This window comes from Peromyscus eremicus, chromosome 3, assembly GCF_949786415.1.
Source record: "Peromyscus eremicus chromosome 3, PerEre_H2_v1, whole genome shotgun sequence".
Classification (NCBI taxonomy): Eukaryota; Metazoa; Chordata; class Mammalia; order Rodentia; family Cricetidae; genus Peromyscus; species Peromyscus eremicus.
This window is the reverse complement of record NC_081418.1, coordinates 22332617-22355343: the sequence shown is the minus strand read 5'-3', so window position 1 is coordinate 22355343 and position 22727 is coordinate 22332617. Positions and strand designations below refer to the sequence as shown.

The following is a 22727-nucleotide window of genomic DNA, read 5'->3' as shown; positions in this document are numbered from 1 at the left end:
GATAGCGACACTGCCTGGGCCTTTTGCTTTAAGTGGTGAGGGACATTCACAGCAAAGTGTTCTCTGGCCCATGTGCTTTGGCTCTGCTTGCTCCTCTTGCTGGGCAATGTTAGTTCTGGCTCGCTGCTATTTCCCCATGTGTACGCAAAGGGAGCAGGGCTGCTCTAGCAAGTTTTTCTGTGTGTTTCTGCAAATGGGTAGCACATTGACATATCAAAGGAACCCAGAGCTGGAAGAGCTTGTTTGTTCCTCAGCTTGGAGCTCCCTCCTGTCTCCATTCTTCACTACCTCTCTCTTAAAAGAATTTCTCTGGAGGTAGGGAGACATCTTTCTGGCCACACCTATGTGTTTAAAATGCCTCTGCCAACTCTCACTGACTAGGGAGCAGTTGATGGCAAATGCTGGGATATTAGCAGCACTAAGTTCTCTCTCAATAGCAGTTTTTCCTGACAGAAGCCAAGACATTTGAAATCTGGTTGTTGTTCCATCCATAATCTCCCTCATAGCATCCTTCCCCTAAATAATTTCAGAGCTATATAAAGGAGGTTGAAATTGCCTTAGAGATTTGTTCAATAGCTGGTATCACATCGGTGCCATTTTATCTCCCCCATACCCATAGTCAAGCTGCTAGATGGATGTGAAGGCATGAGTGTGACTCTATGTACTGGCTGTTAATTGTGCATACCATGGGGAGGCGGAGTCATGATGCACGTATGTCTTTAAAATTGCTGTGGAACACTATCACACCATCTCAGCTCCCAAAGAGGAGATGGCTTCAAGTTCTTCCTCTTGCATGTGTGTTCTCTGCTGTGAAGAAGCCTCCCCTTGTAGAGTCTCAGCATTGTTTGTGTAGCTTCTGACTGTAGCTGAGCAATACCCAATAGTACCCGGTCACAGAGGTACCCCCAGTCAGTGGGACGACGTTTGTAGGCTGGGGGTATAGTTTAGTGATAGAGCATTTGCCTAGCATATGCCCAGCATTTGCCCAGCATCCCCTGAAAGAAAATACATTTTTTCCTTTATAAAGAAATCTTGCATCATCATCATCATCATCATCATCATCACCACCATCATCATCATCCCTTTACGTGGTATGCTTGAAAATACAATTTAGGGTGCTGAAAAGATGGTTTAGCCACTAAGAGTAGTATTGCTCTTGCAAAGGGACTAAGCTTGGTTCCCAGTACCCATGTTAAGTAGCTCAAAACCACCTGCAACTCCAGTTTCAGGGGGATCTGATGCCTCTGGACTCCACAGCATCCACACTCACTCGCACATACCCACGTACAGAAACAGTCATACACAAAATTAAAACAAGTCTTTAGGTAAAGAGAAAATGCAGTTTATTTTGCTGGTGCTTTTCAAATGAAACAGTAATACAGATTCATTTGTAAGTTTTCAAGTTGCATGTTCCATACAGGGAGGCAAGCTCTACCGTAGAGTGCTTCCTGCTGCCTTGAGGAACATACCCCAGTTTCATACGACAAAAAACACAGTGAGCCGAATCCCCCTCTTTACTCCAGTGTTCTTGATAGCTGTTCTTGGAAAAGAATGCCATGCATGTTTTGAGGTAGGAAGCATTTTCTTGTTGAGTTCCCATTATCAAATGGCACATGGGGGTGAGGGAGGCATCGACTCCTGTACTCTCCCCACAGTTTTCTCCCGACTTGATTCAGGTTCTCTCTGGAAGTGGCACCTCTGTGAACTCATTCAGAGAGCACAATGAGATCCAAGAGCCTAAAGCTACAAACTTTCTTGTGGTTGTCTAGGAAGATGAGGCCCTGAAGTAGGCTCCTCTGCTTCCTAAATGGGCCCATCTGTAGCTAGAGTTTTCCTGCCTGGCCCACAGTCAGGACAAATCTTTGTCACCCATCAATCCCGCAGCCGCTCAGACCCAACCAAGTAAACACAGAGACTTATATTGCTTACAAACTGTATGGCCGTGCCAGGCTTCTTGTTAACTGTTCTTATATCTTAAATTAATCCATTTCCATTAATCTATACCTTGCCACATGGCTCGTGGCTTACCGGCATCTTCACATGTTGCTTGTCATGGCGGTGGCTGGCAGTGTCTCCCTCCGCCTTCCTGTTCTCTCAATTCTCCTCTCTGTTAGTCCTGCCTATACTTCCTGCCTGGCTACTGGCCAATCAGTGTTTTATTTATTGACCAATCAGCAACACATTTGACATACAGACCATCCCACAGCACCCATCTCCATGCTCTGGCCCCGCTGACCTCCTAACAAACATGTTGATCCAACCAGCCAACAGGCCATCCAGGGCGCTGTTCCCTAAACTTACATTGGCCTCAAGGATTCCATTTCAGTCAGTCAGCTCCTCTAACCAGCTCACAGATGGCGTGGGGAAAGCATCTCTAACTGGCTTACAGGTGATGTGTGTCAGGAGACAGGCTGTAGGGTTGGAGGGAACGAGACGCAGGTTGCTGGTGGGCGGGTGTGATGACTATGAAGGACTACAGAGAAGAGGGGGACTGTTACCAAGTTAGCATTGCCTCCTCTCAGCCTTTCCTGTAACTGGTGCTATTGGGCACACATTTGCCCCACGACTTTCACTTTCCACATTTACTGTTTTTTATGTGATTTGGGTCTAGAAGGAAAATGGTTAAGGGCCAATTTTCTAGGAACTGGGGAGGTTTTGTTATTCTTGGATCTCACCAAATACTGGTCATTTAAAGTTGTTTTATTGGAGTATAATTTACATGCCATAAAATTCACTAGCTGTAAGAGAACAGGTCAAGGATTTCTCGTAAATTCATATGGCGAAGTTGGAATTCCAGCATCCCAGAAGGCTCCTATGACACCTGAAGCATCTGATTGTATATGAATCATGCTGACTGTATGTTTAAGTACCGTTCCAATGAATAGCAATGGTGTTTAAAACCCTTTCTGGTCTCCATTGTCTTATACCAAGGCAATGGGTCGCAGGCCATCTATTTCATTACTTGTCAGTCTTCATTATAAAGTCTGTGTACTGCCCATCTAAAATGAAGTACATCTAGCTAGTGAGTATGAGGCCATATGGACTGCCAAGTACATCGTTGCCATCTCTTATGATAACACACCAAGAGTATGCGTCTTGCCATTTAAAGGGTGGGGGGTTTAAATACTTCGTCTTAATTCAAGAATCATATATCCAAACCCCCACTGTGTGCCTGTGTCCTAAATGATACAAAAATGAATAATACATGACCCATGGCTTCAAGGGTTCATGACTCCTGAATGTGGCAAAAACAAACTAATAAAAATAGCATAATTATATAATTGAGTCCACTGGAAAGTGTGGACATTATAATAGCAGGATAAACAAATGGTGTTCAATCATCATGTAATTTTTGTAGCATATAAAGAGTAATACTCTTGTGCTGGAAACTGTATTCCCTGACTGATCTGAACTCTGCAATCCAAACACAGTCTCTCTTGAGGACTTTGCTGGAGACTAAATTATTCCTTACAAAGAAATACAAAACACTGTAAGCAAGACCATCTCAGTAAGAGGAAGAGTTTTAGGCATAATGATTCTCATAGTGATGCCGTTTGAAGGTCAACATTTTAATGTGGGCTTAATCAGGAAACAGCTACCTGCCCTATGTTAAGTATTTTGGAGTGTTCAGAAGGAAAACTTTCATACCTCTTTCAAGAGATAATACTTTGAACACAAAGAACTAAAGCAGAGATTCAAATATGTGTGTGTGTGTGTGTGTGTGTGTGTGTGTGTGTTTGCGTGTGCGTGTGTGTGTGTGTGTGTGTGTGTGTGTGTGTGTATGTTGTGGAGAATGGGACTTGCTTCCCTAAAGCAAGAGTGCTGAAGGCCTCTACCCTGCAGGCAGGGCACAAGGGTATAATGCTGAGTTACACAAGCCAGATGACATTGTAAGGTATGGCATAAAGTTAACCCCACATAAGCTCTCCCCACTCATCTATTTGGGATGGACACTGCTTTTTATTTAACTGTATTAATTCAACTTGTCAATGTACAGGAAATAGATGCACACTACTCTCTTGGTAGAGATGTGTGGTTACGAGTTCTATTGCTATGTTTGTTCAAGTTTAAGCCTTCCTTATTTGTGACAGGAAACCATGATTCTTGGTTTTCTGATGTTTTTGGTGTGGTGATGAAATCGCCATACTCGACAAGAAAATGGGCATAAAACAAAAAAGGCAAAACAGTGTTCTGATACTAGCAACTTCTTGGTTGCTTTTCCAAGTCCGCTGTCTTCCTTGATTTCCCATGTATTTCAGTTGGATATGGTCCACTGCTTCTCCTGTCCCCTCAGAGTTTTCCCAGTCTGAGGAAGATGAGAGAAAGATCTTGTCACATCATCCTCTGCCTTCTTGCTGGAAGCCACCGCGGGTTAGAACCATATATATGCTCAGCAGCCGGCGGGGTGGGGTGACGGTTCCTGCTAGATCTAATGTCCTTTGGTTTTGAATATTAGGCTGGTCAGAGAGCAATGTCAGTCCTCATACTCCATGGCCAGCACCACAGACAAGCAATTCAAATGACAGCAGCGCTGCACTGAAAGGTAAAGCAGTCTCCCCCTCTCCCACGACAGCTGTCCTCCTTTCCAGCAGCCCTCTCACTCCTCCTGTACTTCTTCACTAGTGTGCATCTGCACACCCAGAGCTCAAGTGCAGGGCTGCGGGATGAGGAGTTAGGCATGATCCTAGAAATTACATTCTGACTTTTTTTCCTGGCTTACTGCCCTCAGTCACCATTCCCCTCATCGGACTCCTCTAATGAGGGGGCATCCAATACGTATATCTCTGTGTGATCCTTGAGATGATAAGCTGCAAATAGCAAAGCAGGAAAGACCACTGTGGTTTGCTGGCTTTAAAAATACCATTGTTCACCACATAAGGAATAGAGTTAGAGTGCCTCGGGAAGGGTGGGGCATCTGAGCTGTCAAAAGAGGTCCTTTCAAGTTTGTGAGATCTGCTCTCTTTTGGGACAGACCCCTGAAGTGAGCATCTGCTGGACAGAAGATCTCATGTGTATTCCCAGCTCTATCTCTGTTCCTTTGGTCATCCCCCCTCTCCCTTTGACCATAGGACATTAGAGGAAACGTCTGTCCCATTATCGTCAGAAAGTGTTCCCGTGGTGTTCTTTTAAGTGCTGTGCAAATAATTTGCACCTGTTTTTACTCCTAGCGGAGACCTGGGGATCTGAGGGTTGCCTTCAAGTGCAATCACCTGCCTTAGCTTCTAACTGCAAGGCTGTGATCACTCTCTGGGGACCTTCTCAGACCTTTGCAAGAGGTCAGGAGAAAGGGGAAGTAAGTGTGTAGCATATTTTCACTGGAGATAGCTTTAAGATATCTTGATACTCTCTATCAAGAATTGAGATAAACTAATCCGTCTAGATCAGTCTTGCCCCATACACTATCCTCACATGACCTCTAACATGATGAGTTGTGATTCTCTCCAGTCCACGGGTTGTGAGGGCTAACCACATAGAATTCAATTAAGGTTACCTGCGGTAACAACCTATTCAGAAAACTATTCTGACTTCTGGTGTTGCCTTTACTAGCTGTTCCTATGTGTACTTGTCATATCTCAAATCTGATGACATAATTAATACATACATTGATTCTGTCATTACAGAATAATGTACCTATTGTGTATTATGATTAGAAATAAGGAGATGAACCTAAAGTATAAAGTGCTTCATTAACTAGCTTCAGTGTCACTTTAAAGAATCAAAGATGGTTTATGTGACTCTGATCCCATTCTGTCCCTTCACTCTAGGCCAGTTTTGAGACTCTTTCCAGCCAGATGGCAAGCACATTCTTAGCTGCTCCCTGCTAGAAGGGCACCCTATTAGAGACATTTATTCATGCTTCTGACACCTCCACCTGTTGGAGAGGGGGTCGGGGGAGCCCAGATTACTGAGCCAGTGAAGTAGATGCTCACATGGAATGATTTATATGGGAGAGTCCCAGCTTGTTTATAAATCACTTGCATGAAACACTCTTGGAAATTCTCTCCTCATCTGGAAGACACTTCGGCTGTCTAACCACGGTATTTGGGAAGTCAGGGCGGGTGCTTTGGTGAAGGCGCGGTAGAGTGAAGGGCTCCAGTGAGGGGGTGAAGGGATTTCAAGCCTGCAAAGGGAAGGAAAAGCACCTCAAGGGCCTTTTGTCTCTGCCAGGCAAAGGTGGAAAAGGCAATGACCGGAATGGCAGAGAGGCTGGGCATGGGTATGACCTCCTCTGGGCCTGTGCCTTTGAAGGATGAAAAGGGAAACACCAGATTGCTCCTGACCCAGGGGACTTGAAGGGATCCCTCCAGCAGACACCGGAAAGCACCTTGCTTCTTCAGCCATCCAGTGTGATTTCTGAAATAGCCATGCTGTTTCCTGGTTGAGGCGAAAAGACAAGAGTGTACGGTGTTGAGCAGCCCACAGAGCTGTGGCTACAGGTGGTGCTTAGTTAACTTAGAACACAGCTCCTTCTTCATGGGCCCTCGGGCCACAGTTTAGGAGTGTCAGCCAGTCAGGGGTCACGGAATTTCCTAACTGTTAGATGCCAAGAGTCATGGGCTGCCTGAGCCCAGCATGGCAGGGGTGGTCCTTGAGAAGATAGTTTTGTTCATGTTTCTTCTTCTTTCCCCAGAGCCTGCCAAGGCTGCCTCGGACCTGACTGCCTGGTTCAGCCTCTTTGCTGACCTCGACCCCTTATCAAATCCTGATGCTGTTGGGAAAACCGATAAAGAACACGAATTGCTCAATGCATGAGTCTGCAACCTTCAACAGGGAGCCCTCGGGCCACTCCACAGCACCTCATCCAAGGCTTGCAGAAGTCTGACGTGCTCAGTATGCTGTTTTAATATTTACGTGCCATTTTAATAAAAGGAGAGGGTCAAGGCCCTGTTTCTATCGGTATAGATTTTTACTCTCACTTGGTTTGTCTGTTCTCCGTGTGCAGTGAACGATGGCGGAGGACGCAGGAGCAGTCAGCAGGCCACTGCTTGCTCTTGCAGACACCCCATCAGAAGCATTGCTGTGTCCGTACACCATGGTGCAATCCAAGTCTAACTTACACACCTGAATGTGGGCTCACACAATGTGTCCTCAGGGGCACCGGGAGGCTGACGATGTTTTGTGCTTACTTGTGTCCCATCGCCCTCAGAAGGGGCTTCAGGAAGATCTTCATCCTGCTCTGCATACCACCTTTCACTGAGCTCTGGTGAAGATCCATCCAGACAACCAAAGACACACAAAGACGCCCACCACACTTGACTGTGGCCACGTGCCACACTGGCAGAGGAGTTGGGCTTCGTTCCGCTCCGTGCCCTTTCTATGCTGCATATATGAACATCCTAATGTCTCCTTTCATGGTCTTCGTAGCTGAATTCAAAAGCATGTATTCCAGGAGCTGCTCGTAGCGTTTTCTTTAATAGCAAAACTTAAACATTAAACCGAAAACATCATTCGATACACAAGTTCAAGTCATGGCTTCTATTGGAGACCCTGCTGTGTGCTAGGAGGGGCACTGTGGATGGTGGGATAGAGGAGGCAGGTGGGCCCCACAGGCAGTTCTGAAGCTATTGACTAGACCCCAGGCATCCCCAAATAAGACAGCCAGGTTATATGGGCTGCACGGGATTTCTGTAGGATCAGGAAACAGCAGTAACGACAGATTTCTGTGTGGGCACATGAACAGCTCAGTGATACTGATAGAGTATCACTAACCCTAGAGTTGGCACTTACCCCCCTGGTCACAGGTTACCTGCCGTGTCAGGGTCCCACACATTCCCTGAAGTTCACGTACACTATGGCAATGCACTTAAGGTCCTGTGTGGGATGAGTGATGGTCCAGGGGAAGAAAGGTTCTCAGTGCTAGGCCAGGCCAGTGGCTTCTTCCAGGCCCTGTTGCCCATCTCAGAGAAGGCTTTCTGGGCCACTTTCAGAAACACAGGAGCACCTCATCAAAGGGCTTGACCACAGCTCTAAAAAATACTCTGAGGGCTGGAGACACAGACTGTTAGAGGTGCCTTCTCGGGATAGGAAAGGTAACGGTCTGGGAGCCAGGCGGGGCCTTAGTTCAGGTTTCGTTTCTGGCTTTGCTGCCCTGTGCAGGCTGTCAGGGTAACATTACTAGAATCTTCTCTAGCATATTTCTCAGCTCTGCGTTAATATACTTTGAAGTTGTCAAGAAACAAAATCAGAACCCCACCTCATACTCCTCTAAACATTGGCGTGGTGCCATCTCCCTAATCCACCATCTCAGGGCCTGTTTGCTATGTGGGACACCATGACAACTCTTCCCAGTCCTCAAGAGCTTCCTGACAGCTCACCTCCATCACTGGAATACCTCTAGATGCACCTTCAATAAGCCAAGGACTGAGCCCTACTGTCTCCCTGCAAGTCTGCCTCCTGCCCTACCTCTGCCTCTCTCCTTTAGCCAGGCCAGGATGGTGCCCAACCGAGCCTGGCCAGGTCTGTGCTTTAGGCACATGCCATTAGATGCTGCCATCCTAGAGATCAAGACCCTATTCAAAATCTGCCTCCAAGCAGCCGGAGCCCTAGAGTCGCCTTGGGAGCAATGGATCTGTGATTACCAGATCAAGTTGTCCCGTGTGGAGTGAGGACTAAGGGTCCTAGTTTCACCCTGGGCCACCTTTGTTTGCAGCTATGAAACACCCCCCGAAGTCCCCGTGAGGAGCTGAATCTGGAGGGCCTGTCTGCTCCATCCAGGCAGTGGGAGGGCAAGGGAGGTGGCCTTCTTCTGTTTTGAATGGGTTCCTCTAAACAGTAGGAGGCTGCATTTTAAAACTGATCAGTGAGTAGAGGAAAGAGGATCATGGTAGCTGGATAAGCTGCGCCACCAGGAAAAGGAAAGGGTTGCTCATAGCAGCATTTTCTCCCTGAGTTTTCTTTCTATTTCTTTGTGCAAAGGAAAGAAAAGAAAAAGACTCCGTCTCCTTTCCCATCTGCAATCCACTTGGGCAGCCTCTTGATCCCTTTGGAGAGGCGTGTTTTGATCCTGCTCACACAAAGCCCCTCGACCACGGCTCCTGTTCAAGGAGAAGCAGCTGCTGCTCGGTGGCCTTGTCGGTGGCCTGTGCACCGCCTGGCCGAGGCACTTCCTCTGGGACCCACCCCGAGCCTCCCTAAACCTGTTCCTGACATGAAGAAGACAATGTGTCTATACCCTGTTGGCCCACAGTCTCGCTTCTCCGTTTCCATCTCACATCGGGCAGCCAGCCTGAGCCACAGTTACCCTGGAGCTTGAGACAAAGATAGGAAGCCTCTTCATCGGGCTTCCCTTGGTTTTCCTGCTGTTTCTGGTGGTTTCAGTATGACCCTGGTCCCCCTCCCCTTCCCCCAGCGAACAGATAAAGAAACACACACTGGAAGGAGGGGCTGGGAATGATTCTCTTTATGCCTGCCTTCTTTTCCCAACTGACACCAGCCCTGGCTCTGGATTCGCTTTACAGATTCATTCCCCTCCAATTGTAATTTTAGAAATGTCAAGTTGATTTTGAGTTCTGGGTGAGTGAGAAAAGCACCCATCAGCCTCAGAATTAGAAATCACTGATTTAGAAAGAGCCAGGACTTTTTTTTTTTGGTTGGTTGCTGGAAGTTTTCGCTCGAGAAAACTGTTCCGCTTGAAGCTAGCACCCCTGGGTGTGAAGGAGAGGCAAATCCATTATGCTTTAGCCAATTTTTATAACTGGTTTGGGGCCAGGGCTGAGGGCCCTGAAAGTACTTTGTGAGGCCCCGCCCCTACCAGATGACACCTACCAAGCCCTTTTTGCCTTCTGCCCACTCCTGGAGTCAGCTTGAGTTCCCCTTTTAGGAGATGCTGCACCAAGACCCCACCCCAGAGCCCAGAGTCTCTGGCAAGGGCTCATGACTAAATACTAACACTGTTTGATTTTGCCAATATATCGGAGCCGCACCTGGCTTTGTGATCAACTAGTGTCCCCCACAAAGGACACAGTTAATCCTCTGCTTCCTGCTTTGATTGGAGGCAGCTTCCCCGCCCTCTGACTGGCGCTTTCTGTGCAGTGATGTCGGTAGGTCTCCTCAGCTTGGTTGGAAGATAGATTCCAGCGTGGAGGCAAATCCAAATGACTGACCATGGCTGCCAAGAATTCTGCATTGGGAAGGCTTCTAGAAAATGAGCAATGTTTACTAGAACCCATCTAGTTTATGATGGGTGTGGGGCAACCAACACTGCCTCAGACCTTGCCTTCCAGGGAGCTTTTAAACTTTCTTTTTATCAAAAGGAGCTAGTATTCTGGAACCTTCAGGGAAGGACATGTGTGATAAGAACAACAAAGTTCAGAGCCCAGTCAATACCAAAGCCCATCCCAACTCAAACTGACTTAAACATCAAACCTGTAAAACCAGCATTCAGGAGATGGAGGCAGGAGGATCATGAGTTCAAGGTCATCCTTGGCTATGTAGTCAGTTTGAGACCAGCCTAGATTAAATGAGGTCCTGTCTTCAATAAATAAAATCATATTTTAAATATATGACAGTAGGCTTATTGCTCAGGTGACTATTAAGTCTATAAACTTCAGACATAGTTGGATCTAAAGGTTCATATTTGCAATCTCTCTCTCCCTCTCCCTCTCCCTCTCCCTCTCCCTCTCCCTCTCCCTCTCCCTCTCCCTCTCCCTCTCCCTCTCCCTCTCCCTCTCCCTCTCCCTCTCCCTCTCCCTCTTCCTCTCCCTCTCCTCACTCAGCTCCAATTCCTCCATTTCTTCAACCCGTCAGACACTTCTTAGCAGATACGAAATGGCCACCAGTATCTCTAGTCCAAGTTTTGGAATGTACCTTGTGTGGATCCTGTATGTGCTCTTGATTCACTGGGATCAAAGGGTAGAAAACGGGTGTTTGATAAGCTCCCTCCAGGTAAAGTGGGATGCTCTTCCTAGAAGAAGACAGGATGGCGGCTGAGCAGAAGAAGGCACTACCGATTTGCCCTGGCTTCTCTACTGAAATGACTTCGAGGAGACGCTTGTCTTCCCAGAGGAGAGTGAGTGGACGGCAATATGTCGGTTAGAGAAGCCAACGGCCAGTGACTTGTTGAGGCTCCTTGCCTTCCAGTGCCTATAAGGGGCTATGGAGGACCAGAAGCCCTCTGCATCTGACACACTTGTATCCAGATAAGGAAACTAGGGACCACGGAGCCATCAATAAAATATTCAAAGTCAGTGGCATCCTGGGACTGGAACCCATGTGGTTGGACCCCAAGCCAGGGCTTCTTTTACATCCAAGTGTTTGCTAGAGATAACAAGCTATAAGAAAGAATACAAAGACAGGCAGAGTTCCTGTAAGAACCAATATTTATCCCCCCACCCCCACCCCCACACATTTCTTATTTTTCTTTTCAGAAGCCAGTCATTAAATATACCCTTTAAGGAAGGATTTAGGAAAGTAGTTTAGGGCAATAAACAAGAGTTTATCTCTGAAGGCAGAGATAAAATCTTCAAGTCAAGCCTCTGCTAGCTGTAGGTCATAGCCCTCTCTGAGGAAATAACAGTCCCCGTCCAGTGGAGTTACCACAGAGGAAGGACCTCAGTTCTAGGACCCTTCCATGGGGACCTCAGCTCCTAACAGCGCACCACTGTAGAAACAGGCATCACTGAGGCTTCCTCAGTTGCTGAGATGCTATTTATTAAAGTGAGGGAGGGAGACTGTCCTTTCTCAATGACCTTCCAGCAGACTCACCAAGCTCCATTTTCTTTCTGCGCTGTTTATCGACTCATTCCTAAATATCAAAGGAATGGAAGGGGGTGCGCCTGGAAAATCTTTTTTTTTTTTTTTTCTTTTTCAGAGCTGAGGACTGAACCCAGGGCCTTGCGCTTGCTAGGCAAGTGCTCTACCACTGAGCTAAATCCCCAACCGTGCCTGGAAAAAAAATCTAATGAAAAGCTCAAGATGTGGTTTCGTCGGTAGCACTAGGGTCGTGCTAGTGTAGCGCGCACGAAGCCTTCAGTCTGATCTGGAGTACCATGTAAAGTGGGCTTGGTGGAACACAATCCCAAAGCAGGAGGTAGAGAGAGAGGGTCACGTTCAAGCTCACCCTCAGCTACATAGCGAGCTCAAGGCCAGCTGGGGACTGGAGACCCTGTCTTGCCCCTCTCACATGAACATGTATGCGTGTGTGTATATATCTATATCTATATCTATATATCTATCTACATATAGATATTATGTAATTTTTAAAGAAAGCCTAATAAACAAGTGTTTGCTGACTTTCCCAGGAACTGGACAAGATTCTCTGCTGAGGCTGAGAGAAATGAAGAGGGTCCTGTGCTGGACCCAAGGGATACACTATAACACTCGCCAATTTTAAAAGGTTCTTTTTTTTATTTTGTTTTTTGTTTTTTTTGTTTTTTGTTCTTTTTTTTTTTTTTTTTTTTTTTTTTTACAATGAATCACTGACTAACCAGAACACCAATTAAAATAATTAGGATGCAGAGCAGTTGGACCCCTCTAACATTGTTGATGGGAAGGCAAAATGGAACAGCTATTTGGGGAAACAGTTTGGCAGTTTCACAGAAAGTTAAGCACATGCATGCTGTACAACCTGCCAATCCCACAACTAGGAATTTACCCTGGAGAGAGGGAGAGGAAAAAAAATATATGTATGTATATGTATCCACACAGAAGCCTCTATGTAAATGTATAGCAGCTTTATTCATAATCTCCCAAACTGGAAACAGCCCAGATGTCTTTCAGCTGCTGAAGGAGTAAAATGAAAAGTCTGTGGCCCAAGCATAGAGAGGTATTATTTTTCAATCAACACGAACAAGCTACATGAGGCTAACTCAACCGAAAGTGTGCACCCCTGCGATGATGCTGTGTGAAGAATGCTTTACATCTGTGTATTCCCCCCCAAAGTTCACAACCCAGTTTAAAAATAAGAACAGTACCAAACAAAGTCAGACCAAGGTACTGTACGAAATCCCAGATCCGTACCTTTCAAAAGCTTCCACATCTTGAAGAAGGCCACCTCGGATAGAGGGAAACTGTAAGAACCAAGACAACCAAACGCTACATGGGAACCTGGAGCAGAAAAATGACATTATTGGGAAAACCAGTGATTCTCAAAGTTGACAGTTTAGCTAATAGTACTGCGTGCCAATGTAGGTTATTAAAATTATTAACAAGTGTCATACAGTTATATGGGGTGTTAATAAAAGGGAAGCCAGCCATGGGGATATGGAAACTTTGTATTATGTTGCAACTTTTCTATGAATCTAAAATTATTCCATAGTAAATGTTGTATTTTTGATTTTTTACCCCAATGGCTTGGTACTATATGGTTTCCATATGCATAAAATTTGGAAAAGTCAGACCTATAGAGACAGACATCAGATCTATGTTTACCAAAGACTGAGGAGGAAGGGTAGTGGACTGCAGAAGTCACAGAGCATTTGGGGGGATGGAACTCTGCTGGGGCTCTGTTGATGGTTTCATGACTGCCTGAATTTGTCAAAATCCATAAAGGTATACACTAAAAAGGGTGGACTGTACTGAGCATAAACTATACCTTAATAAGTGTAATAAAGCCGGGCGGTGGTGGCGCATGCCTTTAATCCCAGCACTCGGGAGGCAGAGCCAGGCGAATCTCTGTGAGTTCGAGGCCAGCCTGGGCTACCAAGTGAGTTCCAGGAAAGGCGCAAAGCTGCACAGAGAAACCCTGTCTCGAAAAAAACCAAAAAAAAATAATAATAATAATAAATGTAATAAAAGGGGAGAGATTGCATTCTGGAATCTCAGTACAGGTCCTTATGAAGCAGGAGAGCCCCTGGGAATCTGGAACTGAAGCCTCAGCCTGTGATGCAGGGGAGGGCAGCAGATGTGCCTCCTGCTGCAAGAGCAGTGCAGCTCACAGCCACAGCCACCTGGGTGTTAGCAAGGGCAGGACAAGCTGAACTTCAGCAAGTGTGGTCACACCAACTTGAGCTTTTCGGGCACTGCAGCAAGAGAGGGCGAGCTGGAGTCACACACTGTACGCTTCATCAAGGAGTATCACACTCGCTGCCCCTACCCACCCCCAGTATCCAGAAATGGCCACGTGGCCCAGTTCAACTGCAAGGGACTGGGAAATAGCTTCTAGCAGATAGACTATTGCTTGAATGCTACACTGATCTTGAAAAGGGTCATGGCCTTCAAAGCTGGCTTTGGAAAACATTGCAGTAGTGAAACACATCAATTCTATGGCAAGAAGGAAATATGCATGTATTACTAAAAGGATTTTTTATGCTGTTTTAGAATACAAAAAATATTGAATGATGAACAGCTCTGTCTTCTTACAGAAGATTGGGGAAAAATTGAAAATGTACCATTATAGAGCAAATATTCAAGATACCCTCCATACTCATGTTTCCCCCTTTTAAACATTCCTGGCTCCTGTTCTATCTGGAAAGACAAATCTTCAGCTAGTGACTCATGCTCTGAGCCACAGGGCCACCTGGTTTCATCAGATGAGTTCAAGAAGCCTGCTGGAACAGCTGTTCACCTGAAGAAGACCTTTTCCGATTCTTCCTCCTTTCATTCTGGGCTGGCGATCACACAAATCTGTCCATTACTAAAGCACTAGCCTAGGTTGCCAGAAACAATGCACAATCACTATAAAGCTGCAGGAGCCCCATACAAGCACAGAGGATAAGCTGGCAGAGCAGAGGAATGGAAAGGTGGAGCACCAGAACTGATGATAAGACCTCTCGCTAGAGACACCACACACCTGGATCACAAGATATGTACAAAATAGGCTAGAACTGAGCTGGAAGACTCCTCCCTGTTGGATAGCTTTCATAGCGCTAGAAGGTGCTATTCAAACAGTTAGGAATAAAAAGACATCAGTGGCCTTACTAACCTGCCAGGCAAGATGTACCCACCTGTGCTATGATGGCGCAACTGTTATGGGGGTAACCAGTCATTCTACAGTTGGATTCAAGGACATCTCTCCAGGAGGGAATCTATGACTGATATGCAAACCCAGTCATAAATCTTACCTGGAGATGTCATAAACCCCAGAAAGAAACTTACTACTGTTGTCTAATTAAATTGATATAGTATCAAACTACCTTCTAAACACCTACATTTATATCCATAGATAAATGCTACTCTGGGCCTTACTCAGACAAGCTTCCCTTTGCAGTGAATGGTGGTGGATACAGAGACTCATGGCTGCCAATGTTGCCCAGAATAAGTTGACAGTCCTAAATAAGACATTTATACTATCTTCTCAAGGTTCAGGAAGCATCTCATGGAAGAGGTGTCAGAACGAATGTAAAAGCCAGACGGTAGAAAGAAGGCTGCAAAATGCTGTCTTCTGGGCATGCCACAGCCACTGCAACCAGCAGCTGCAGGTACCTGCACTAGTTGTATAAATCAGCATTCAGTCATGGGTATAAAAGGAATGTATGGGAGGCCTTACCCTTCCCTGCTTAATTATTGGCTACTAGCAGCCTCTGGGAGTCATTGTCATGAGTAGTGGACCCATTGCTGAGTCCACGAGGTCTCAGCAGATAATTTCAAACCCAAGGTCACACAGATGGCCCCAGTTAAGTGGGTCACAAAACAAACAAAAAGACATGAATGTGAGACAGAGATTTGTAAGGGGGGAGGGGTGTCACAGGTGGGAGGGTGGGGTAAGAGGAATCAGAATGCATTATATACATGTATGAAATCATCAAAGAACAAGTTTGATTCGTATAAGTAAAATTTCAAATGTGAGTCACTGAGTCACCTTAAGGACTGAGTGCCATTGAACTCCTGATGCTCATGCAAGCCTCTTTGATCAATTGCACCTCTTTGCACTCAACTGGGAAAGTAAGATCTTTGCCCTTAATTCAAAATAAACACCTAGGTCTTGTCCTCTAACCACTCATTGATAGGAAATTCCTGACCCAATGGCCCTGCCATGTTCAATGTACCAAATTGCTCAAGAGTTCTTAAACATTTAGCCTTTGTTCAGTCTTCTGGAGCGAATGGTTTAAATCAATCAAATTTTGGAGCCCCCATTCTCTGAGTTAAACTCAGTCCTCCGTGCTCAACACTCTTGAAGTAGAACATCCAAGTCCATCAGAATGCTTTTTTCTCTATAGTAATAGGATGAGTAACTTTCTCATGACTCACTCTTAGGGTTTACGTGTGAAATATCCCCCACAGGTTCATCTGTTTGAATACTTTGTTCTCAACTGGTGGCACTATTTGGGAAGGTTGTGGAACATTCAGAGGTGGAATCCCACTAGAGGAAGTGGGTCATTAGGAGAGGGCATTGAGGTTTTATAGCCTAGCTCCACTTCCTGTTCCCTCTGTGCTTCCTGATTGTAGATGCAACATGACCAGCCAGCCTCCTGCTCTTGCCACCATGCCTTCCTTACCATGGTGGACTGTGTCCTCCTGGAACCATAAGCCAAAAATAAACCCTCCCTTCATTGACTAGCTTTGACGGGGTATTTGGTTGCAGCCATTAGGACAGTAAACCAGTACACTCACCTTGTTAGAAAGCTGACCCGATGTGCTGAGGAGTGTAGAGGGCTCCCAGATAAGCACTAAAGAAACCAGGAATGTTAAACATGCAGGGTTAGCTCCTCAATGCAGGAGATGGACACCTGTGTTCTGCACAGACAGCTGGGAGAGGATGTAGTTATTAGCCTGATGATCTGTGCAATCTGTAGGGCCAGGCCACACCTGAATCCCACAGACTATTATGTTTACCCAAGACTCTTCCTCCCTAGACCTTTATCTTAAGCATTGTTTCTCAATCAATAGAATTCATCCTAATGGGAGATGTCACATGTACTTTGTAGCTTGGTGACCGACCTCTACAATGACCTAGACCACACAGATCCTCCCCTAGGCCCTTACGCTGTAGAACTTATTCTTATGGAAGAAGTCACATATACTTTACAAAAGAGTGTCAAGGTAGTATGTCTTAAGTATTATTGTGATCACTGTCACCAGGAAACTTACTGTACTTAAATATGCCTACAATAAACTCCCAGTGTCAGACTCTAGAAGTTCGAACCAACACCTGCTAACTAAGTCGTGTTGAGCTGGATGATTTCCTTCTCTCCTCACATGGATTGTTGCTCTGCCAGCTCTGACATTTGCAGGGGCCCCCACACAGAAGAACTCTGAAGCTAGAGGGTTCTTCACAGGCTTCACCGCCAGCAGGTGAAGACGCCAATCATTTTAGAAATTCCTCTTCCAGAGAGGTTGGATTGTGTATCAACTCTCCAGAACTCCCTTCTCCAGCTACTATAAAGGGAATTCTTTTGTTGATTTTTATCTAAGTGTTGCCTTCCTGATGTATCTGCCCCTGAACTGTGGTGCTCCAAAAATCAGTCCTATATTCACAGTACCCTTGCCAGTCTCCCATCCCTGGTACAAACAGAAGTTCTCCAGTACCAGCACTTGAGAAATCAACACTCTTGCTCCCATTCTCCTCTGCAGTTGGCCTTGCCTTCTGCCAGCTGAGCTATAAAGTCTATTCTGGTCTGGAGATACATGGTCCTCTTCACCAGTTGGCGCATCCTAAGAGACCGTGTAAGGATCTGCAAAAAAGCACCCATGTGTATTTTTGCCAGAGAAAATGGGCTAGCATTTCTATATATTCTCGAAGGGGTTGATGAACAGTGAAAGTCAGCAACAGACGAGTACAGAAGATACCATGGTACCTGGAAACCCCTGCACACTGACAGCCCTTACCATCTGTGTGCAAATGGGGTGGAGACTCCCCAGTGGTTCCCTTACCAGCAGGAAAGGTCCAGCCTTCTGCAATCTCTCCTCTTTCCCTGCCATTAAAGGTTGAGATAGCCGAACTGTGCCTCCATAGTCAAACTGAGGTGTATTTTTATCCTGTCACTAGGAGCTGCCATCCCACTTGAGCTGTGACTTTGGCTCCTGTTGGGAAGAAGAGGGCAAATCCTCACCACACACTAGCCTAAGCTCTGGCTACCTGCAGTTTGCCACCCATCTGTTGCCTGCTCTCACAAGCAAGCAGCCCTACTTTCTCCAACGGTGAGCCTGTGAGGAGAAGCCCAGAGCTGAACAAGCTTGTTTTTCTGACCTATAAACCTGGTCTGTGGTTAAAAAAAAAAGGTACCTCAAAAACACAAGGGGTGGACCTGGGTTGAAGCCTCAATCATCCTAGGTTTCTGGCATGGTTTCCCAGATCTAGGCAGGATTGAAGGGAACCAGACACCCAAGGTCACAGGTTAAGATGATAGCAAAAGTCTTCTGAGTAATCATGGGCAGCTAGGGCAGAGGGGCATTTGATTGCTCCATGCTATGAAATCAAGGAAAGGTACAAAGGACATACAGTAGACTTCCTCAGAGGAGGAAGTTCACTGCACATCTCTTGAGCTAATGTCCATTAACTATCAACTCTGTGTGTGTGTGTGTGTGTGTGTGTGTGTGTGTGTGTGTGTTACTCCATCAACTCCTTCTGACGTTACACAGCTGGTGGGAAAAAAAGCAACTATTGTCCACAAAAGGGCTACTCAAGACCAGACACTATGCCCACTTCATATTAACTATGCTTTGGTATAGGATGTTTTTATATGATGTTGTGGTCATTTGAATAAGAATGGTCCCCATAGGCTCATAGATTTGAATGCTTGGTTACCATGGAGTGACACTATTGGATTAGGTCCGTGGTTCTCAATCTTCCTAATGCTGTGACACTTTAATATAGTTCCTCTTGTTATGGTGATCCCCCAATCATAAAACAACTTTTGTTGCTACTTCATAATTGTAATTTTGCTACCATTGTGAATCATAATGTAATATCTAATATGCAGCATATCTGATATGTGACTCCTTGAATGGATTATTTGAGAACTGCTGGATTAGGAGGCCTTGTTGGGGTAAGTGTCATCTTGTGGGAAGAAGTATGTCACTGGGGGTGGGCTTTGAAGTTTCAAGGATTCAGGCCAAGCCCCGAGTTTCTCTCTTCCTGCTGCCTGTGGATCTGGATGTAGAGCTCTCAGCTACTTCTCCAGCACCATGCCTTCTTGCATTCAATCACACTCCCTGTCATGATGATAATGGACAAAACGTCTGAAACTGTAAGCCAGTCCCAATGAAATGCTTTCCGAGTTGACATGGTCATGGTGTCTCCTCACAGCAATAGAACACTGACTAAGTAACACACATACATTTTCTTGAATTGTGCCACATGTGAAGTGTATGAATCAATAACTTTTCATATATTTACAGAGTCATGAAACCATGGTCATTCTCTAATCCCAGAACGTTTTTATTTTTATCTTTTTCATGATGTTTCTTTCATTTATTTGAAGGTTTTCTTTTTTAACTTTCTTTTTATTTATTCTTTGTGTCTTTCACATCATGCCTCCTGTTCCCATCCATCTCCTTTCCCCCAGAAGAAAGCAAAATAAAATTTAAGAGAAAAAAAGAAAAAAAAAAAAGGAAGAAGGGGAAAAATCTCATCACGGAAGCTGCAGTGTGACACAGTGAGTCACGAAGTAAACCCCTTTATCCATACATTTTTTACATGCAGGCGTTCATCACAAAGAGTCGTTGGTCTGGTTCAAGGCCCCAGGTCTCTGCTACACCATGGACCCTGGGTCCTCACTGGGATTCTTGCTGGACATCCTGTTGCTCCAGAACATTTTTGTTGCTTCTAAAAGAACCTGTGTACCCATACTTTTCCCTTCCTCAGACCCTAGCAACCTCACTTCTGCCTAAGGATTGTTCTGAATGAACATTTCATGTCAGTGGGATTGTCTTGTACCTGGCCTGCTTCACTTAGCATAATGTTTTAAAGGCTCATCCATATCACCTCATCAGTTTTATCAGCATCTCATTCTTTCTTCTTGCTGAGTAATACTCAGCTGAATGCAGATTACACATGCGATTTATGTGGCCATTTGGTACTGTTTTGTGTAATGCATTTGTAGACAAGCTTTTGTGCAGATGCGTATATTGTTTTCTTCAGTGTACACACAAAATTGCTGAGTCAAATGATAATTACACATCGCTGTTACCAACCCATCCACTGCAGCCAGGCCAATGCTTTTCCTTCCGACTCAGCAGAGTCCCTGCCCATCTCACGGTACCCACTGGGCATCCGTTGAACACAACCAAGCAGCTGCCGTAAGTGTACTACAAACACAATCTTGTTCAAAAGCAAATTGCTCTATCATTTTCTGGCTTGGGGGACGATTTTCTAGATGAGGCCATTGAAGAAGCATCGATGAGAGAGGGCAGATTTCCGAGCTCCCTGACTGCCCACTGAATAAATTCATCTCACCAGAGGAGAAGACACGGTAGCAGAAGCCACACACCAGGAAATGCTCTGCTCCAGCCTTCAGCTCGGGATGGATCCCAAGCTGGCCTCACGCTCAAGGGGATCCTTTGCCTTTGCCTCAAAGCACTGGACATAAAGGCATGTGCCCACTGGCAAGTCACTTCAACCTGGACACCTGCTGCTCATTTTTATTAAAAATATTCCATCGCTGCTACTGTCTGTTTCTTCCTCCCTCTCCTTTCATATTTAGAAATTATCTGGTTTTGTTTTCTAAATGAGTAGATTAATAGGTAATAATAGTCAAAAGTTTCAACAACAGAAAAACAAATGTGAAAGAATTATCCACTCACATGGATCTACCACTGACTTTTTTTTTTTTTTTTTTTTTTTTTTTTTGCAATGTCTTCATTTCTTCTTGCTCACATGCATATTTTTATAAGTGGTCACACGGGTTTGTGCCCTCACTGAATCAAGTCAGAAATTGCTGCAACATACACTGCTGTTCAAAATGAGGGTGACAGTCTGTTCTTTTTACAGGAGAAAAGGGTGTCTCCATTAGTCACCTGGCACGGTGACAAAGTGCCTGAGATAAACATGTTATAAGGAAGAAAGGTTTCCCTAGGATTATATTTTCATGAGTTTGAGAACAAGGTTTCTTTTTTTTTTTTTTTTTTTTTTTAGTTTTTCGGGACAGGGTTTCTCTGTGCAGCTTTGCGCCTTTCCTGGAACTCACTCTGTAGACCAAGCTGGCCTCGAACTCACAAAGATCTGCTTGCCTCTGCCTCCCGAGGAGAACAAGGTTTCTTGACCTGTCACTTTGGGCCTGTGGCAACACACTACACCTGGTTGGACAAAGAAAGCCTGTTCATTTTGTGGCAGCCTGGAAGCAAAAACAGAAACAGAGGTGGATAGGGAATTTGATGTCCCCTTCAAGAAAAGGGTCCCAAAGGCTAACTCTAGCCTATCTGACCCCATATCCTAAAGGTTCTGCTACTCCCCAGGAGTGCCACAGGCCAGAGACTGATCCTTCAACACACACTTAAAATACAGACCACACTGAACTTTATCCTTTTATTCTTCGCCAACTGAAAGGCAACAGATTGCTTTAACTTACATCACTTTGATTACTGGTTTGGTTAGCATTTATTTTCACATTAGTCATTTTCTTCATTTTCACCTTGCCCTTATGTATAGCTACCTTCTGCCAAAAGCCAGCCAGATGGATGGTAAATAGTGGGGTAGGCAGAGGTAGGAGGAATGTCAGTCATCCTGCAAAAGGTCACATTGCTTCTTTGTCTTTTACTAATCCTTACAAAAGGAACACATGCTTGTCGTAAGGAAAAAAAAAAATCAAATACTTCCAAGGAGCAGATGAACACTGAAAGTACACCTAACATTCTACCACCTGCCAGCGTGAGTCACCAGCAGTAACCATTTATGGCTGTCTCCACCTACCTCCCTTTTATCCTCCCATAGGACCTGCTACTCTGGCTATGGATTCCAGGGAGCAATTAGGAGATAAGGTTAGGGATCTGAATAGGAATGGCTTCTTCCTACAAAGCTTCCAGGTCTTGCTCCAGGGTAGTGGCTAGGAAGGAAGCAGGAGAGACCACACCAGTTGTTTGTCTGTAATCAGAGGAGCAGGTGAAGGGAAGTCAGCTAAGATTACCGGTCTGCCTTGACTCCAGTCCATATGAAAAATGACAGGCAGCTCACTGCAGCATGTGAGTGGTGTCCTTTGTTAACTTCTGTCCCCTGAGTGCAATTCCTTTCCTTTACAAAGTGGAATAGAAAACCTAAGAAGAGGGTTGGCTTTCCAGCATGAACCCTTCTCTCTTTTGGCAGGTCCTTAGGAGTCCTGCATCCACCTTTTATCCATCTTGCTTCCAGACAGTGGTTTGAAATAACATCCATTGCCGGCAGGGCCATAACCAATCCTCGCTAAAGGAATGCCATCAAAGTCATGCTTCAATCAGATGCCAAGGCTTGAGTGGAGCTTATAGTGTGAAAGGGAACCTATTCTTGCTATCATAAAATCTTTTAGAGGAAAAATGATCTAATTGTTTAAATTCTTAGTGCTAAGAAACTGGCTATTGTAAATAAGAGAAATCCTCACCAAACTGATCTGGAACCTCTGGAAAAAAAAAAAAAACAACATATATTTCTCTTTTGTCTTTGAATGATGCAAAAGCCTATGGAATAAGATAGCCCACTTCAGAGTCAGTGGGTTACCCAGTCTCTTGGTAACCAAGGGAAACAAAACAAAACAAAACACCACAAGATGTTCAAGCTGGATATGGTAGTGCATACAGTAGCTCCAGCACTTGGGAGGGTGAGGCTGTAGAATCATGAGTTCTAAGCCAACCTGGGCTACATAGCACAATTCTGTCTCAAAAATAAAACAAATAGATAACAACAAAAAAAAAATGAGGAGTAGAAGGTTAGAAAAATCTCCTTT

General features: G+C 45.2%; 1 protein-coding gene across 7 annotated transcripts in view; it reads left to right on the top strand.

Moving 5' to 3' along the window:
* The window catches only part of Ica1 (islet cell autoantigen 1), a 149396-nt gene extending 142496 nt beyond the window's left edge, over positions 1–6900 (top strand). For 4 of the 7 annotated variants that reach the window (XM_059257373.1, XM_059257371.1, XM_059257374.1 and 1 more), the window contains exons 14-15: positions 4457–4543; positions 6632–6900. In XM_059257373.1, coding sequence (XP_059113356.1) covers positions 4457–4543; positions 6632–6753 — 209 coding nt within the window. In that variant the 3' untranslated portion in view covers positions 6754–6900. The other 3 variants (XM_059257377.1, XM_059257376.1, XM_059257375.1) reach the window with 2 other exon arrangements.
* The last annotated feature ends 15827 nt before the right edge of the window (positions 6901–22727 follow it).